The sequence below is a fragment of the Oryzias latipes genome, chromosome 20 (assembly GCF_053564925.1).
Source record: "Oryzias latipes strain Hd-rR chromosome 20, Olatipes_Hd-rR_3.1".
NCBI classification, from domain to species: Eukaryota; Metazoa; Chordata; class Actinopteri; order Beloniformes; family Adrianichthyidae; genus Oryzias; species Oryzias latipes.
In genome coordinates this window covers 22,242,882-22,258,316 of record NC_136256.1, presented here as the reverse complement: position 1 = coordinate 22,258,316, position 15,435 = coordinate 22,242,882, and the positions used below count along the sequence as shown (strand labels likewise).

At 37.9% G+C, this 15,435-nt stretch overlaps 2 protein-coding genes across 2 annotated transcripts; both read left to right on the top strand.

Moving 5' to 3' along the window:
* Window positions 1–734: 734 nt before the first annotated feature.
* On the top strand, window positions 735–7,044 carry hhatlb (hedgehog acyltransferase like, b). The gene is made up of 12 exons (XM_004081078.5): window positions 735–916; window positions 2,289–2,432; window positions 2,792–2,853; window positions 2,931–3,044; window positions 3,648–3,842; window positions 3,937–4,146; window positions 5,292–5,463; window positions 5,587–5,731; window positions 5,814–5,849; window positions 5,927–6,128; window positions 6,208–6,349; window positions 6,431–7,044. The coding sequence occupies exons 2-12, from the start codon at window positions 2,327–2,329 to the stop codon at window positions 6,640–6,642; spliced, it is 1,596 nt and encodes a 531-aa protein (XP_004081126.1). The 5' UTR covers window positions 735–916; window positions 2,289–2,326; the 3' UTR covers window positions 6,643–7,044.
* A 2,140-nt stretch (window positions 7,045–9,184) lies between these two features.
* Window positions 9,185–14,636, top strand: klhl40b (kelch-like family member 40b). Its single transcript, XM_004081077.4, has 6 exons — window positions 9,185–10,449; window positions 10,684–10,844; window positions 12,410–12,517; window positions 12,644–12,829; window positions 13,354–13,503; window positions 13,747–14,636. The coding sequence occupies exons 1-6, from the start codon at window positions 9,328–9,330 to the stop codon at window positions 13,856–13,858; spliced, it is 1,839 nt and encodes a 612-aa protein (XP_004081125.1). The 5' UTR covers window positions 9,185–9,327; the 3' UTR covers window positions 13,859–14,636.
* The last annotated feature ends 799 nt before the right edge of the window (window positions 14,637–15,435 follow it).

Sequence of the window (15,435 nt, the reverse complement as noted above, 5' to 3'; positions counted from 1 at the left end):
AAAAGGGAAATACAAAACAGTAAGAAAAGCCCCCAGACAGCAGCTGAAATGAGTTAGTAATGTCCAAGTTAAATCATTCTCAGTTCATCCTGATGATTTTCTAAAGACATTTTACTCTAAATGTTTAATTTATGAAAATCAGGAAAACTTTTTGAAAATTCCTGAGTTAAGTCGAATTAAAATATCTTATTAAGGAACCACATGCCCCAAATTTCCTTAAGAGAGAGTCAACATTTATTGCAGTTTTTCTCCATTGGTTTGGCTAATTTCTTAAAACAGAAATTACATTCTCAAAACAACATGGACAAACCTCAAAACCACTCTGCAATTGTTCACAACAGAATGGCATTTCTCATTAATTTCATCAAATTTCAAATGTCTTAGTACATCTTTGCAAATGATTAAGTACAGGTAGCCTTCATTGAGCACAATTTCAAGTGAATAGATCTAAACTGATTGTTGATTCTCAGTCTAATGGTTGTTCGCTTTCATTTAAATTTGTGCAAGTGTTTATACCGACATTTGATTAATCTTTATCTTTATGTACTCAGCCCCTTTAAGAGCATTGAATAAACCTTTACTGCATTGTTGGATAAATATGATCAATTGCTGGACAATCAAATCAATAGACGGCTTGTATCATGTGGCCCACAGTCTATTATACTCCTGTGGCCGCCCTCCTGTTCCGGCCCCTCTGTGTTACTGGTCAAAGTATAAATACATCAAGTCACCTTTACCCAGCAGCAGCTCCCTCTCAGGGAGTCAGAGGGTCCCGTGGAATCACAGCACATGAACATTTACATTTAAAAAAGGAAAACAATTTTTTTTTTTTACTCTTGATTTTTAGCCTTCTTTTTAAGCAAACTAAAACTATTCCATAAATAACTTTTTCTGGCTCTCCGTTGCTGCTGTCAAGGTCAGTATCACAACAGGTGGTGGGGACGAACCGAATGACATGGCTGTGGCATTTAAACAACTGTGTACTGAGAAAACAAGCAGATATTTGATTTGCTATTTATTTTATCTAACATGACGACGGAAAACGTTTAAAACTTTTCAAATTCTTTGCAACAAAAGAGTCTTTTATGTTTTTACCTTAAGTGTTTGAGCAAATACTTACTGATAAATTGGTTGTTTGATTAAAAAAAAAAACATTGAGCAGCTTTGATATCATTGATTCTCTGCATGGTATTGAGCCTGTCAGTAAAGCTCACCTGTCCTTGATGAATGACAGCCTGTGATGATTTTACATGTAAAAGTAATGTGTTTTTGTGATTTTGGTGCAGCAAATGAACTAGATGTTAAAATTCGATACAACAAAAGGTAGCAGTAAATTTGTCGACAGCTTTACCTGCAACAGAACAGGTCAGTCTTAAACAATCAAAATCCAAAAGTTTTTTTTTTTCTTTTGTCAAAGATTGAATTTCTTTCTCACTTCTTAAAAGACATTGTGTTTTTGTGCTTCACAAGGGTTTCTTAAAGTCATTATTGTTTATTTGCTTCAGAAATGGCTGATAAACTTCTAAATTATACTGATTTATCTCCGATTTACTTTAAACATGGAATCTCTGCTCTAAACAGGCTCAAAAATTAACATTTTTTAAACAAACTGCTTGATTTTTAGCTTCAGTTATGTTCAGCTTTGCAGGGATAAAGGAGTATCAAATTTAAATTTGTTTTTTTTGTAGACCGGTCATGTTTGGGGTTTTAAATCTCCTGAAGGTCTTTTTGAAATAATGATATTAAGCTTTTATTCTATTGAATGTATAGCGAAGGGCCAAAGAAAATCACCCTCTAACTCAAACCTAGATAAAGAAAGACTGACAAGTTGGAGAGTCTATTTCAGTTAGGTTATTACAAGGAAGTGGAAGAGATGGCTCTCATTGTTGCTGCTTTATTTTTAGGCTCACAGCTGCTTGCACAGGACTGTATTAGTTGGAATCAGATCCTTGAAGTAAAACATCTTAAAACTTACCTTTTTCATTGTGCATTCAGTACATGACATTTAAACTGCTGTTTTAACTGTTGACTTATTTGTGTTATTGAGTTAATGTTGTGTTTTCATGGTTTTATTTATCTTATGTACTGTGAGGTGACCTTGACTGTCAAGAAAGGCGGCAAAATAATAAAATGTGTTATTATTATTATTAAAACATGGCACTAACGGAGAGAATGAATACTGTAAGGTGTTCTTTGCAAGAGGGGACTCTGCTGTGTCTTTTAGTGTCCCTTCTTTTTAGAAAAGAGTTTGACTTGAGCAATAATGAAATGAAACCGTTTGTGATCAGCAACTGCCTCTGCGCTTTGGTTTCCTGCCTGCATCACCATGGGAATCAAAGCGGCTCTTCCCAAGTACGAGATCTACAGCTACTATGTCGTGCCGTGCCTCGCCATGTTCTGGGCCGCCAGCTGGATCTTTGAAGTGTCCAATTGTGAGTCCCATGAAACGCATCTGTAGGTAACATTAGAAATAACGCCCAAAAGGATTACTATTACATATCTATGGCTTAAACTTTGTTTGGCATAACTTTAAAACTTGAATCTCTTAAGTGTAGTCCTGGTTTTTTTGTAACTTAGGGACCAAAAATATTTTCTCCAACATCTAATGCACAGAATGCATCACATTGTGAGGGAAGTTAAAGGTGTTAGACCACACAGAGGAGATCAAGAGTCAGTTTTTAGAGCTCAAGAAGAGAAAATGCCATTCAAAGAGCAGCACGAGAATATTTGCCTAAACAGTTGATGTCGGCACCATAAGTAATGTTAACATTTCTGTTTGTTCCATTTTAAGCCAACACAAACAGGAAGGCATTCAAAGCCAGTGTCAAACCAAGTTATTTTGGAAGGAAAATGGTGAGAAATCATTAAAACATGCGGCTGTTTCACCAAAATGTCGGTTATAGTTATTGTGTTTCTCTTCTGTTTCAAAGGATACGTCTGATTTTGAGTGGATGATGTGGTTTTCCACCTTCAGAGCTCACATCCTGTTTGCTCTCTCTGGTCATGTGCTATTTGGAAAGATCTGCTCCATGCTGGCTCCGCAGGTGCTCCGCTCAATGATCTTCATCATAATTAGGCATTTAACCCAAAAAGTATTTGAGAATTAATTGTTCTTCAATGACTATTATTCATTGGTTTGTTTTAGATGACAGTGCAAAGTATTACAGATGAGTATAATTATGTGTACTTTAAAAATGGCCACATTTCTTATAGACCCTCTCGTTTTTTGTGGCATTTTTGTCATGATGGACATGTATATAGAAAATGAAACTTAAAATGTCATCTCTGAGTATTTCTTTATTCAAATCAATGTGAAACAGGAGCAGATGAAAAAATGAAGCTTAAATAAAAAATATAAAAAATGAGCGTTTTGTGATGTAAAAAATACGCAGCACCTTGTTCTGAGGTCTCAGCATCGAGGAGGGGAAGGGAGCAGGGTTGTTCTGCACCAAAAACCCCGCCCACAATTTGCTAACTCAAAGGCAAATTTCTAACGAACTACTGCTGCTCTATGGAAACTGACAAAAAAAGAATGACACTAAAAACGGCATAATCATAAATAAAAGACCACTGGGAAGGCATTTACAACAGACCAAAAGATGATTGGAGGGATCTTTAAATGAACAGCACTTGTTTCCTTTCTACAGTACAGGTCGTTGGTGTACATGGTTTATGGTCTCCTAGCTGTGTGGACCAGCATGGGCTGGACCTACGTCACCCTCATCTTGTCCCACTGCATCCTGCTGTACAGCATTTCCTTGGTGAAGATCCGCTGGCTCTGCTTTGTCACTGGTCTTTGCACGCTTGCGACGTTCAAGTGTGAACCCTTTTTGTCCTGGGAGGTAAAAGCTCTTCAGAAAAAGTATAGAAGCCCTTGAAATTCTAATAGAACAAATGGCATTTCTCCTTTCTGAAGCTCGTTTCTCCCTCATGCAGGCTGGTTTTGTGAAGGGGGACTTTGAACTTCGCCACATTCTCTTTTATGGAGGCTGTGGGTTTACAATCATGCGATGCATGAGCTTTGCTCTGGAAAACTGTGAAAAAACAGATGGGAATTACAACATCCTTGAGCTACTCAAGTACAACTTCTACCTCCCTTTCTTCTATTTTGGGCCTATCATGACCTTTGACAAATTTTATATTCAAGTAAGTTTTTAGATTATTTAATTACAGTAACACTTATTGTTTGATGAAAATCTAATTTTCTTTTAATCAAATGAAGGAAGAAAAAATTTGTACACAGTTTACTTGAAGTTTTGTTTTTAAATAATTTAAAGCAATCTGATTGGTCTGAATTCCTTGTGTTGTCTCTAGCAATTTATTTTTGTTTGTAGGATAAGCAAGCCCCTAAAGATGTGTCATCTCATTTTCAAGGGGGTCCTCAACATACAACAAAACAAGCAAATACCGACAGATACAGTTGAGCAAATTTTCCACATATCAAAACCATAATAAAGAATATAAAATATACAAGACAACGAACACACGCACACACACACACACACACACACACATACACACAGACATTCATTACACCTCTTAGCAGTTAGTTTAAAGGGAAGGGAATAAAAAGGCAGGAAAGATTCAAATTCAATCAAAACAGCTACACGAGTGTTGAAAATGTTCTAAATAGGCATTTTTAAATGCCAAGAATGAGGTTAAAGGGTGAATGGATCGAGGACGATTGTTTCAGTCATTTTGCAATAAAATGAATACTTTCCAATTTCTTTTTTGACTCTTGGAACAACAAAAAAGATTTGATCTGCATGGCGTTAAATAAGAAGACTGAAAAAGAATTAGATATTGTTTAGATATTCTGCAATGTCATGATCTGCTTCTTCAGGAAAAAAATTACCGTAGGTTAAAAAAATGTTTGAAATGCAATACAGTAACTGCTACATGTGGAGCTTTTGTTGCTCAAAACCAGCCCATATTACTGAACATCCACCGCTGTGCTTGACAGTAATGTGGGTTTTTCATGTTTTTCAGTTTGTTTTTTCCAATGGGACTTTGTATTTTGATAAAGACCCATAGAAAGGCCTCAAAACACACAAACCTTTCAGGTTTGGCCCAACTATAAGGGTAACAATAAACATAAATTTCATTCCAACTTTATGGTATTTCATTAACTCTACAGGGAGGCATATAAATGACATTCCTTTGCATTGACTTTAATTACTGCAAATAAAGAAAAAGAATAATATTTTTTTAGTACTTTGAAGCTACCGTAAGTATAAAAAAACAAAAGACAGAAAAAACTTTGACTAGGTAATTAATTGATACCTCTTTAGGTCAACAGGCCGGGCCTGACAAGAAAAGATGGGGAATTATGGAACATCAGTCTACATGGACTCATTCACCTGGGTGTCGTCATTGTAGTGGACGTCCTCTTCCACTTCATGTACATCCTGACCATACCTACTGACATGAAACTGCTCAAGCACCTCTCTGACTGGGCTCTAAGTATGTGCTAAATAAGGATTTCCCAAAACAATATTTTATTGTGTGCACACACCAACTACTCCAAAAGGTTTCCTAAAAATAATTCCCAGTAAGCCTCATCCATTTTCCCTGTACTGTTTCCAGTTGGCCTGACTTATTTCAACCTGGTGTACGACTGGGTCAAAGCAGCTGTGATGTTTGGAGTCATCAACACAGTGGCCAGACTGGATCACCTGGACCCACCAAAACCACCAAAGTGCATCACCATGCTCTATATGTTTGCTGAAACGTGAGTCCATTTTTTTTCCATGAGAAAGATTCTAATCCATCAATAATATTTCATAAAAATGCTTCTGTTCATGTATTTTCAGACATTTTGACAGAGGAATTCATGAATGGCTTTGCAAGTGAGTGTATTAAAAACATGTTTAGGCCACAATGATGGTGGTAAGTACTAAAGATCGTATACTTTCTTTGCACACAGGTATGTTTATGATTATTTAGGAGGAAAGCATGATAATGTGCTGGAAGAGCTGGTGGCTACACTTTGCACCTATGGCATCACCATTCTGTGGCTGGGTCCCTGCGAGGTGGTGCTCTTCTGGGCTTTCTTCAACTGTTTTGGGCTTAACTTTGAGCTGTGGACTGCCAAATTCTTCTCCATGGAGCCTTTTATCTCCTTTGAGGTGCATTAGCAAAGCATGGCTTTTTAAATCTACGAGGAACGTGAATGCATAAATTGCGTTGTCAACGTTTTGTTTACAGATGGCAATGTCTGAAGCAACGTCCCGCCGTATCAGAGCCATCTTCAACACGTTTAACTTCTGGTGCATCGTGCTGTACAACATTGTGGCCTTGAACGGTTTGGACTTTTCCAAGTTGGTTGCCAAACGTCTGCTTCTTAAAGGTGATCTTGAGAATTTCCAAATTTTGTTTTTCCTTCCTTACCAGTTTGTTTATTCTTTTGCACTGTTTTTTTTCCTTCCAGGTTTTCCCATAACTACAACCCTTGTCATGTTTGTGACCTACTGTCTAATTCAAGTAATCAAGGAGCGAGAGAGAAAACAAGCCCTAATCGATGACCCGGACCCACTTCCTCCTGCACCCCCTCTGAATGCTGCTGCAAGTCCTCCTGCCTCTGCAACAACAGCCTCTGCTGCTCAACCAGTGGCTGATCCCAGCAAAGAAAAAGCAGAGTAGAGAGCCAATGTGACTCGTTTAAAAAAAGAAAAGTACACCACAGTGCACTATTGGATGCTAGTAACCTTTTTTAACATGGATTTTATTATAGAAACAAAACTCGTAAATGAAGGAAACACTATTTGTAGTCAAATTCCAGTTAGTAACCTTTAAAAAATGTATTCCACTATACCTGATGTCATTTGGAGTATATTAACAACTATAAAAGTTAAAACTCAGTAAGTAAATAACAATTTCTCAAAAGCATTTATTTGTGCTTGGGGTATGGCAGATGTTTTATTTAGGCTTTGTGGAGTTATTATCTCCACATAACTCCACAAACCTTAAATAAAATTAAAAGTGAACTGAAAGGGTGTCTGCTATTCTTTTGGTTTTGCACAATAAATAAAGCTTTTAAAGACATTTTAAGGTATACATTTTCTCCCTTTTTGTTTTAATGAATTCGTATGTCAGGATGAACTATGTGGTGCAAAAACATTTCATTTTAACTGATAATCATAGAACAGATCCATCCAAGTCACAGACCTAAAAGTAGACGACTACAAATGGGCTCCGGTGCTGGTGTCTCAGTGTAGCAAATTAATTTCAACTCTGTTCTGGTTCTCTTCTTTCCAAATCAACCGGACAAAAGTCATTTCTGCTATAACTGATATTTTGTCTATGCTGTCATGGCCTGGAATGAAAATTTCCTCCTTCGGCATCGAAAAACTTAATTTTTTTTACCTTAATAGTTTGAGTAATTTGACTATTATTTTTTAGCTGTGTTTCAAGTAACCTGATAACAAAACGTGTCATATGATAACAGTCAGTGAAATCTTATTACATTTCAAGTTACTCTGTGTGATCGTTTCTCAGTTATTGTATTTTAATTGCATTTTAAATAACTGGATTATAATTTACAAATTCTAATTAACGATTAAAAAAAATCTTAGTACAGTTCAAGTAATCCAATCTCTGTTCTTCTAATATCTATATAGTTTAAGTATGGAGGCCCTGAAGTGCAAATAACACTAGCAAATTCTTCTTTTTTTTGCGGTTTTTGTAAAACAAGACTAGAATTTTTTTTTTAAAACAAGTAATTTCCAGGGATTAAAAAAAATTACAAAATGAGACAAAAGAAGAAACTAGAAAAGGTAAGTACTATAGGCTATTGATGATTGGAAGCAGAATTTGTCCTTTATTTCAACCAAAGGTTATTTGGTATGAAGGGATTCTGGATACACTCCGTACTAATCATAATTCAGATTATCTGATAACAGCTCAAGTAATCTAATTTTTGTTCTCAAAAATGTGCTCCAGAAAACAACTCCATGTGTCAGACATTCTCTCACTCTTTAGGATCCTCTTAAACAGCCCAGTCAGTTACTCTACTGCCACCTATTCTAAACACTTCTATACTTCCACGTGTATTCAGTCAGGACCAACTGCCTTCATCTTCATTAATGTTGATTTTTGTAACTACCAGCTCCACTACAGCCACCTCTTGTTTCCCTCCTTATGATCCTAGTCCTTGCCACCTCCATCTTTGTTTGTGCTGCATCTCAAATGTACTTCTTCTTCTGTTATCTTATTGTTCCACTTTTTATTACGGTAGTTATTTTTAATTTCTTACACACTCCTGAACTTCTCCATTGCACCACACACCCCAGTCTCTCTGGTCCCTTTAACTGTAGCTGTCCAGTCATCTAAAAGAACCTTCAAAAGCCTATTTTTACTACCTAAATCCCCACAGCACCCATCTTTTTGAAATCCCTCAAGTTAGCCCTCTGCTTTGCCCTTATCCATTTCATCTTCCTTGTGTCTTATGCTTAGGATGGTGTCCCAAGCATTGGACTTGGGACACCCAAGATGCTATACCCTACCACACCCTGCCACTCTGGAGTCACTGATCTCTTTAAGGTTATCAGAATGAAATCAACTTGTGTGCTTCTCCCTCCTATGTATTGCCTGATGCTTCTCCCTTTTCTGAGAAAATGTCTTCACCATCATTCTTCACACCTTCATGCTATGTTGTCACAGAAGCACCCTGTGGTTCAACATCACCGGAGGCAGTTATTGTTAATCCAGGCCATGACAGATCAGATAAATTCCCTTTATTGTTTCCATTTGTAATTTGGCCTTAGTTTTACAGTCAAAACCATTCACATTTTACCCGGACCTGGGGTGGGCACATGGAAGCACTAAATTGTTCCTCCTAGTGGCTGTTTTAAATTAATAACCATAAAAGGTTGATGTAAACGAAATGCGTAAAGATGACCATGTGGCCAAACTTAATCTGTGACAGGAGCCTCTAAAATCTTTTGCAAAGCCTCGTCTGACTCATGCTGAACATTTTTCCAGTGAAGTGAGCAGTCAGCTGTCTGAGTGACGGGGCTGGAGGATTGTCCTGGGGTTGGAGGTGGAATAGACAACCAGAGATTGAGGGGATATTGCGTTTCATGTAGCAGAATGAAGCCCATAGCTCTCCAACAAGCACACACTCTAAAAATAACCTTCCTGCTGTAGCTCATTTGAAGGGTCCGGACAGCTGAGGAAGTGGGCTGTCCTGATATTCAGCTCCCCACACTGACTGTGCATCTAACTTTACTCTCCAGGCCAGAAAGAGACTACTGTTCTGTGAGGACGATTCACCTCTGTTAGGTCTGCAGCCCCATAAAGACTCTTAAACTTCTTCGGAGAGGAACAATGGCGCTGCCTGTGAATCCTATGGATGAGCCCAGGTTGTACCAACAGACTCTGCTGCAGGACGGTTTGTTTGACTTGTTGGAGAATGATAAGTTGGTGGACTGCGTGCTGAAGATCAAAGACAAGGAGTTCCCCTGCCACCGCCTGGTACTCTGTGCTTGCAGCTCATACTTCCGTTCCATCTTCCTGTCGGACTTGGAAGAGAGTAAAAAGAGAGAAATTGTCCTGGAGGATGTAGAGCCTGGTGTCATGGGACTGATTCTGAAGTACCTCTACACCTCCAAAATCAACGTGACGGAGCAGAATGTCCAGGACATCTTTGCGGTTGCCAACATATATCAGATTCCCTCGATTTTCACTGTATGTGTGTCATTTTTACAAAAGCGCCTGAGCCTCAGCAACTGTCTGGCTGTCTTCAGACTTGGTTTAATGTTAGACTGCCCCAGGTTGGCTGTCTCTGCACGAAACTACGCCTGTGAGCGCTTTCAGCTCATCTCCAGAGATGAGGACTTTCTCCAGCTGTTCTCCAGTGAGCTGGCAGCTATTTTAACAAACGACAATCTGAACGTTGAGACGGAGGAGGCGGTGTTTGAGGCTTTGATGAATTGGGTGTCTAAGGACATTGAAAACAGAGAGAAAGAGCTTCCAGGTTTGCTGGACTGCGTCCGTCTGCGTCTCGTCACGGACGATTATCTGAAGGAAAAAGTGGAGAAACACAAGCTGATCTCAGCCAACCCAGAGCTGCGGCAGAAAATCCAACTGGTCAAAGATGCTCGCGCTGGAATCATGCCAGAGGTTAAGAAGGGAAAGACCAAGGAGGAGGCAAGTGGAGCAGAAAACGATGGAGAGAGTAAAGAAACAGAGGAAGGTCTTCTACCAGGGATTTTGAATGACAACCTACGGTTTGGGATGTTCAGCAGATACCTGATCCTGATGGTGAATGACACAGGAGCCATGGGCTATGATCCCTTAGGAAATGACTGCTATGTGGCGTCACTCTCCAAACAGATTCCTAAGAACCACGCCAGTCTGGTTACCAAGGAAAACCAGATCTTTGTGATTGGAGGATTGTTCTTTGATGAAGAGAACAAGGACAGTCCTGTGTGCTCCTACTTCCTGCAGGTACAGTACTTTTTCTTGTTTTAACCCTTTTGCTATCCTATGACCCCACCCTTACATTGACGTGTTCTCCCTACCAAAACAAAGGTGGATAACTCCCAATGTTAAAGTGCCTAGGATAGCACAAGGGTTACAAAGAGAAGCTGGAGCGAACCACAACCGTTGTATTAGCCCACGGTTTACTACAGGCGGTGTCAACATAACCCACTCATGAATGTTTGACTCCTGTGACCTCAGTATGACCCGCTGAGCACTGACTGGCTCGGGATGCCCCCCCTCCCATCGTCGCGCTACCTGTTTGGAATGACGGAGGCCAACGGCTCCATCTATGTGTTGGGAGGACGAGAGCTCCAGGAGCAGGAGCGAACGCTGGACTCGGTTCTGGTCTATGACAGACAGTGAGTAAAGCTCAGACTTTAATTATCCAGTCACTATAATTCAATTTGGGATTAAATAGTTAAATCATGCAATCTTACTGGTTTGATCCACCTCTGCTTATTTTTAATATCTTCCATATGGGATGGAAGAGATTATAGCAGTTTAACTCTCCTGTCATGCTTCTCTCTAAGGGTTTGATGTTTGTTTCTATTTGAATTACAGTAACTGAACAATTTTTATTTTACATTTTGATTACGGTAAATAAGCAAGCAGAAAAAGTTTCAAAGTGGAAAAATACTTTTAAGGTTTATTTTATTATTATTAGTAAATTTCAAAACTGATCCATTTTTTTTAAATTACATGAGGAACTGACTTATGCTATTTGTTGATTTTCTTTTGTTTAAGAATTAAAAATACTTAACAAATTCAAATTTGATGTAATTCTAATGTTATAATTTTTACTTTTGACCGTAAACTCCGGCTGGGGGACCTGAAACACAGCACCAAGGGGGGACCTTTCTGTGTCTGCATGCGTGGGTTTTCTCCAGGGACTCCGGCTTCCTCCCACCATCCAAAAACATGCTTCATAAGTTATTTGGTTACTCTAAATTGTCCCTAGGTGTGAATGCCAGTGTGTGTGTGATTGTGGCCCTGCGTCAGACTGGCAACTTGTCCAAGATGTCCCCTACCTTCGCCCACGAGTGGCGGGGATAGGCTCCGGCCGCCCTGTGACGCCAAAATGGACAAAAACGGGTTTAGAAGATGAATGAATCAAAAATAAGAGTTGGGGTGCGTGGGGACTTCTCCTCCAAACTTGTTCATCATTCTATAAAACAACTGATAGAATCAGAATGAAAACAAGTCTCTTATAAAATCTGTTGTTAAGTGGGTTTGTCTGATGATTGACAGCAAAATCAAAAAGTCTTTCGTGAAGGAATTGAGAGATGTTTATTTGTGCTGAAGAGTGCTTCTGGTGGCTTATCTTAAATTTAAGGCTCAGGTCAATCGACCTCTGGAGGATCGCAGGTTCGGTTCCTGTCTTGCCTGACCATGTGTTGAAGTATTCTTGGGCAATACACCGTACCCCACATTGCTGCTGGTGGTTGAGGTGGCGACAGTGTAAGGCAGTGGAGCCTTTAAACCTACATACACCATTTACCACTTACCAAGGGGTTCTTTGTGATCATTTTCTACTAATTATGTGTTGAGTTACACTTTTTGATAGTATGGGATCTTTTGCACCAGATGAAAACACATTCGTTTTAAAATAAGCAATCAAATCAAATCAAAATTATAAGCAGCTGAACACTTCCTTCAACCTATTGACTAAAAAGAAGTGTAGAAAAACGTTTGGTTAGATCCCAGCTGCTTTTTGTACATTAAAGGTTAAAGCGCCCCTCTTATTTGGAGTATTCAATGCTTTCATTTACTATTAATTTAGGCGAAAGGAGTCAAAAACTCTTTCTCAACATTTTTTAATCAGTCTTGAGGTTTTGTCCATGTGCTTGTTTTTGCAGCAAAACCACAATGTGTTGATTTAAAAAATACAAAAATCAAATGGCTTATGTTAGTTTCTCATTCACAGATCCTTTATATGGGGGGAATCTGAATCTATTCCTTACCCAGTTTATGGTCACGCAACAGTGTCGCACAATGACATTGTGTATGTGATTGGAGGAAAGGGAGAAGGCAAGTAAGTGTAAAAGACCACACACGATGTTTTTTTTCTTCAACATAACTTTATTTAATTTTTTTAATTAAAAGTAATATAGAGTTACAGCAAAGATGACATAATGGTGTTTTTACTTTTGTTTAAAAGGAGCTGCATGAAAAAGATGCTTGCATATGACACCAGGAGGTTTGAATGGAAGGAGCTTGCTTCCATGAAGAATGCTCGCTCCTTATTTGGAGCCACGATCCACAATGACAAAATATATGTGGCGGCGGGAGTGACTGATGACGGGCTGACAGACTCTGTGGAGGTGTACGACATCGCAGCTAACAAGTATGTCCATCTGAATGAAAATGTAACCAGGAGTTTGCAGATATTAAAGCAGGCGTGAACTTTTCAGGATATGTTAAAAACGGTCTTGATCCTACCCGCCCAACACCAAAAAAAAAAATTAAATAAAATTTTTTTTTCCTGCTGCCCGTTGTAAATACAAAATGTTTTTAATGATTTGTGCTTTAGCATTTGGTTGAGGAGGCAGGCAAAGGGTTAAATAAAGTTCTATTGTAAAAGCATTGCAAATTATTTGGGTACTTTTGCTAATCTTTAATTTTTAATTTGTAAAAACAAAGTTTTAGCAATTCTTCCTTGATCATTCTTTTTGCAATCTTAATATTTATAAATTAAGCTTAAAAATAGCATATTGCATTTCTGGGCTTTTAGGTTCAAAAGTTATTTTGTGTTTTTTAGACAAAATCTCAGCTGAGCAGCTCGGAAGCCTTATCATTGGCGGGCTCCTGTACATGTATTCCAGTCAAAACACATCAAGCTGCACATTCATCTGTGTTTACCGGCTGCAGGTGGTCAGACTCTGTGGCGTTTCCTCAAGAGCGAAGCTCACTGAATCTGGTGTCCTTGGCCGGTTCCCTTTACGCAATAGGAGGCTTTGCCATGATTCCTTTGGAGGACAGCGACGACTTTGCTCCCAAAGAGATGAACGACATTTGGAGGTGTGTCACTTTAAACTGCATTATATGTAGTTATCCTTTTAATAAATAGTTTGTGTTGCCAATATTTTGGTCTTTTATGTAAATTATTTTTATCATATCATTTTATTTAGTCACAAGTCTAATCTGAAGATTGAAATCAGCACAAGAAATTATACATATATATTTTTTTAACTATAAATTATATTTGAAAAGACAATTAATATTACCTAACCTTTTAAACTGAATGCATGTTAACTTCCTCAGATTTTATGAGTCAGAGGAGAAATGGACGGGGGTCCTCAGAGAGATCCAGTATGCCTCTGGGGCCACCGTTTTGGGGGTCCGATTGAACACCCTGCGTCTCACCAAGATGTGAACATCAGCCATACTAACAGAACATCAGCACCTCATCCTTCCATTCAGGATGGAAGATAATCAAGATTCTGGATGAACTACCACTTTATGTCTATTTTATTTGTCGCTTTGCTGGATGGTGAGCTCAGTTACCTTTGTATATGTTTTATTGCAACGATTAGACTCAGATTATGCATTTCAACCGCTATTATACTAACATTTTTATACAAAACGCTTTGAGTAACTACAGTAACTATTTGAGTCACTTGTGGTAAAATGAAAATGCGAGATGTTTCCAGCAGGGGGCAGCAAAATTATTTTATCTGCATTATGTTTGTGCCCTGGAAGAATCCCAAAAAATAAAATAAAATAAAAAGCAAACGGGAAAAAAAAAAACACACAGTCGTGTCTGGAATAGTTTATCTTTACAGTTTAATATTGACATTATCTTGTTATGCCTAACTGGGTTACAGGCGGTAAACACCAGTCATTAGTACAATTAAGGACAGAGATACAGTCTGTCGTTAGCACCTACAGTCTTTGCTTCCATTTTTTTCTACAGTTCCACAACTACTGCACATGGGTTTGTACATCGGAGGACATACTGTAGCGTTTACATTGTATCAGCAGATAACAGTACACATGGCATCGATAACATAGAGAAAATGAACAGCTATGGGCTCTGTGAAGGGAATTTGAATGACTTATAACTGCTGTCAAGTGAACCCAAACTTTTACTGGCAAAACTATCAACATTTCCTTAAAATTTTTCCAAATAAAGTTACCAAATCTGCCAAAAACTCAATTTTTATGTCAGTTATTTAGTGTAAATCAAATTTATTTTTTAATGTGTTGTTTTTTCTAAGGACCCAAAACCTCTTTATTAACCTTAACAGATTTGTAAAGATGACTGAGGCAGAATGGAAGCTTCTGCAACGTCTTAAAGCAGCTAAAGGGAGGTTTGAGGAAAACACAAACAATGAGGACCACAGTGTGTTTAAATAATTCAAATGTGACAAAAAAAAACTACAATTTGATTATTAAAGGTTATTAAATCCCCTAATTATATTGTATTAGCCTGTGGGAACATTTGTAAAACAGTTTTATTATTTATTAGAATTTCCTATGTTTTGTTGGCCCATGTTTTAATATTTATTATATTATCAATATAAAAAGGTAGATTGTTGCTTAAAATCTGCAACAGAACAGGTTAAAACTATTTTTTGTTTAGAAGTGGATAAATTTTCTCAAACTGACCAAATTTACATTTATAAAGAAGACATTTCTTAAGCTGCTATGATAACAAGTGATTTATGTTATCCAGAATTTTTGAGGGTTTTCTAAGCAGAAATAAATATTTTAAAAACAGACAACAAAATGGACAAAAGAAAAACCTCTAAAATGTTTAAAAATAATTTGACCCTCTTTTTTTCTGTTTTCCTCCTTTTTTTCTTGCTGAGATTCTCAAATAAATGACAGGAAATTGAATTTCAATTTCAATTTAGTTAGAGGAAAAACAACAACAATAGAAACAATTGTAAAATTATAAATCAGAATAACCCAGCGGATTGGTTACAAAATTATTTTTTGGAATTCATT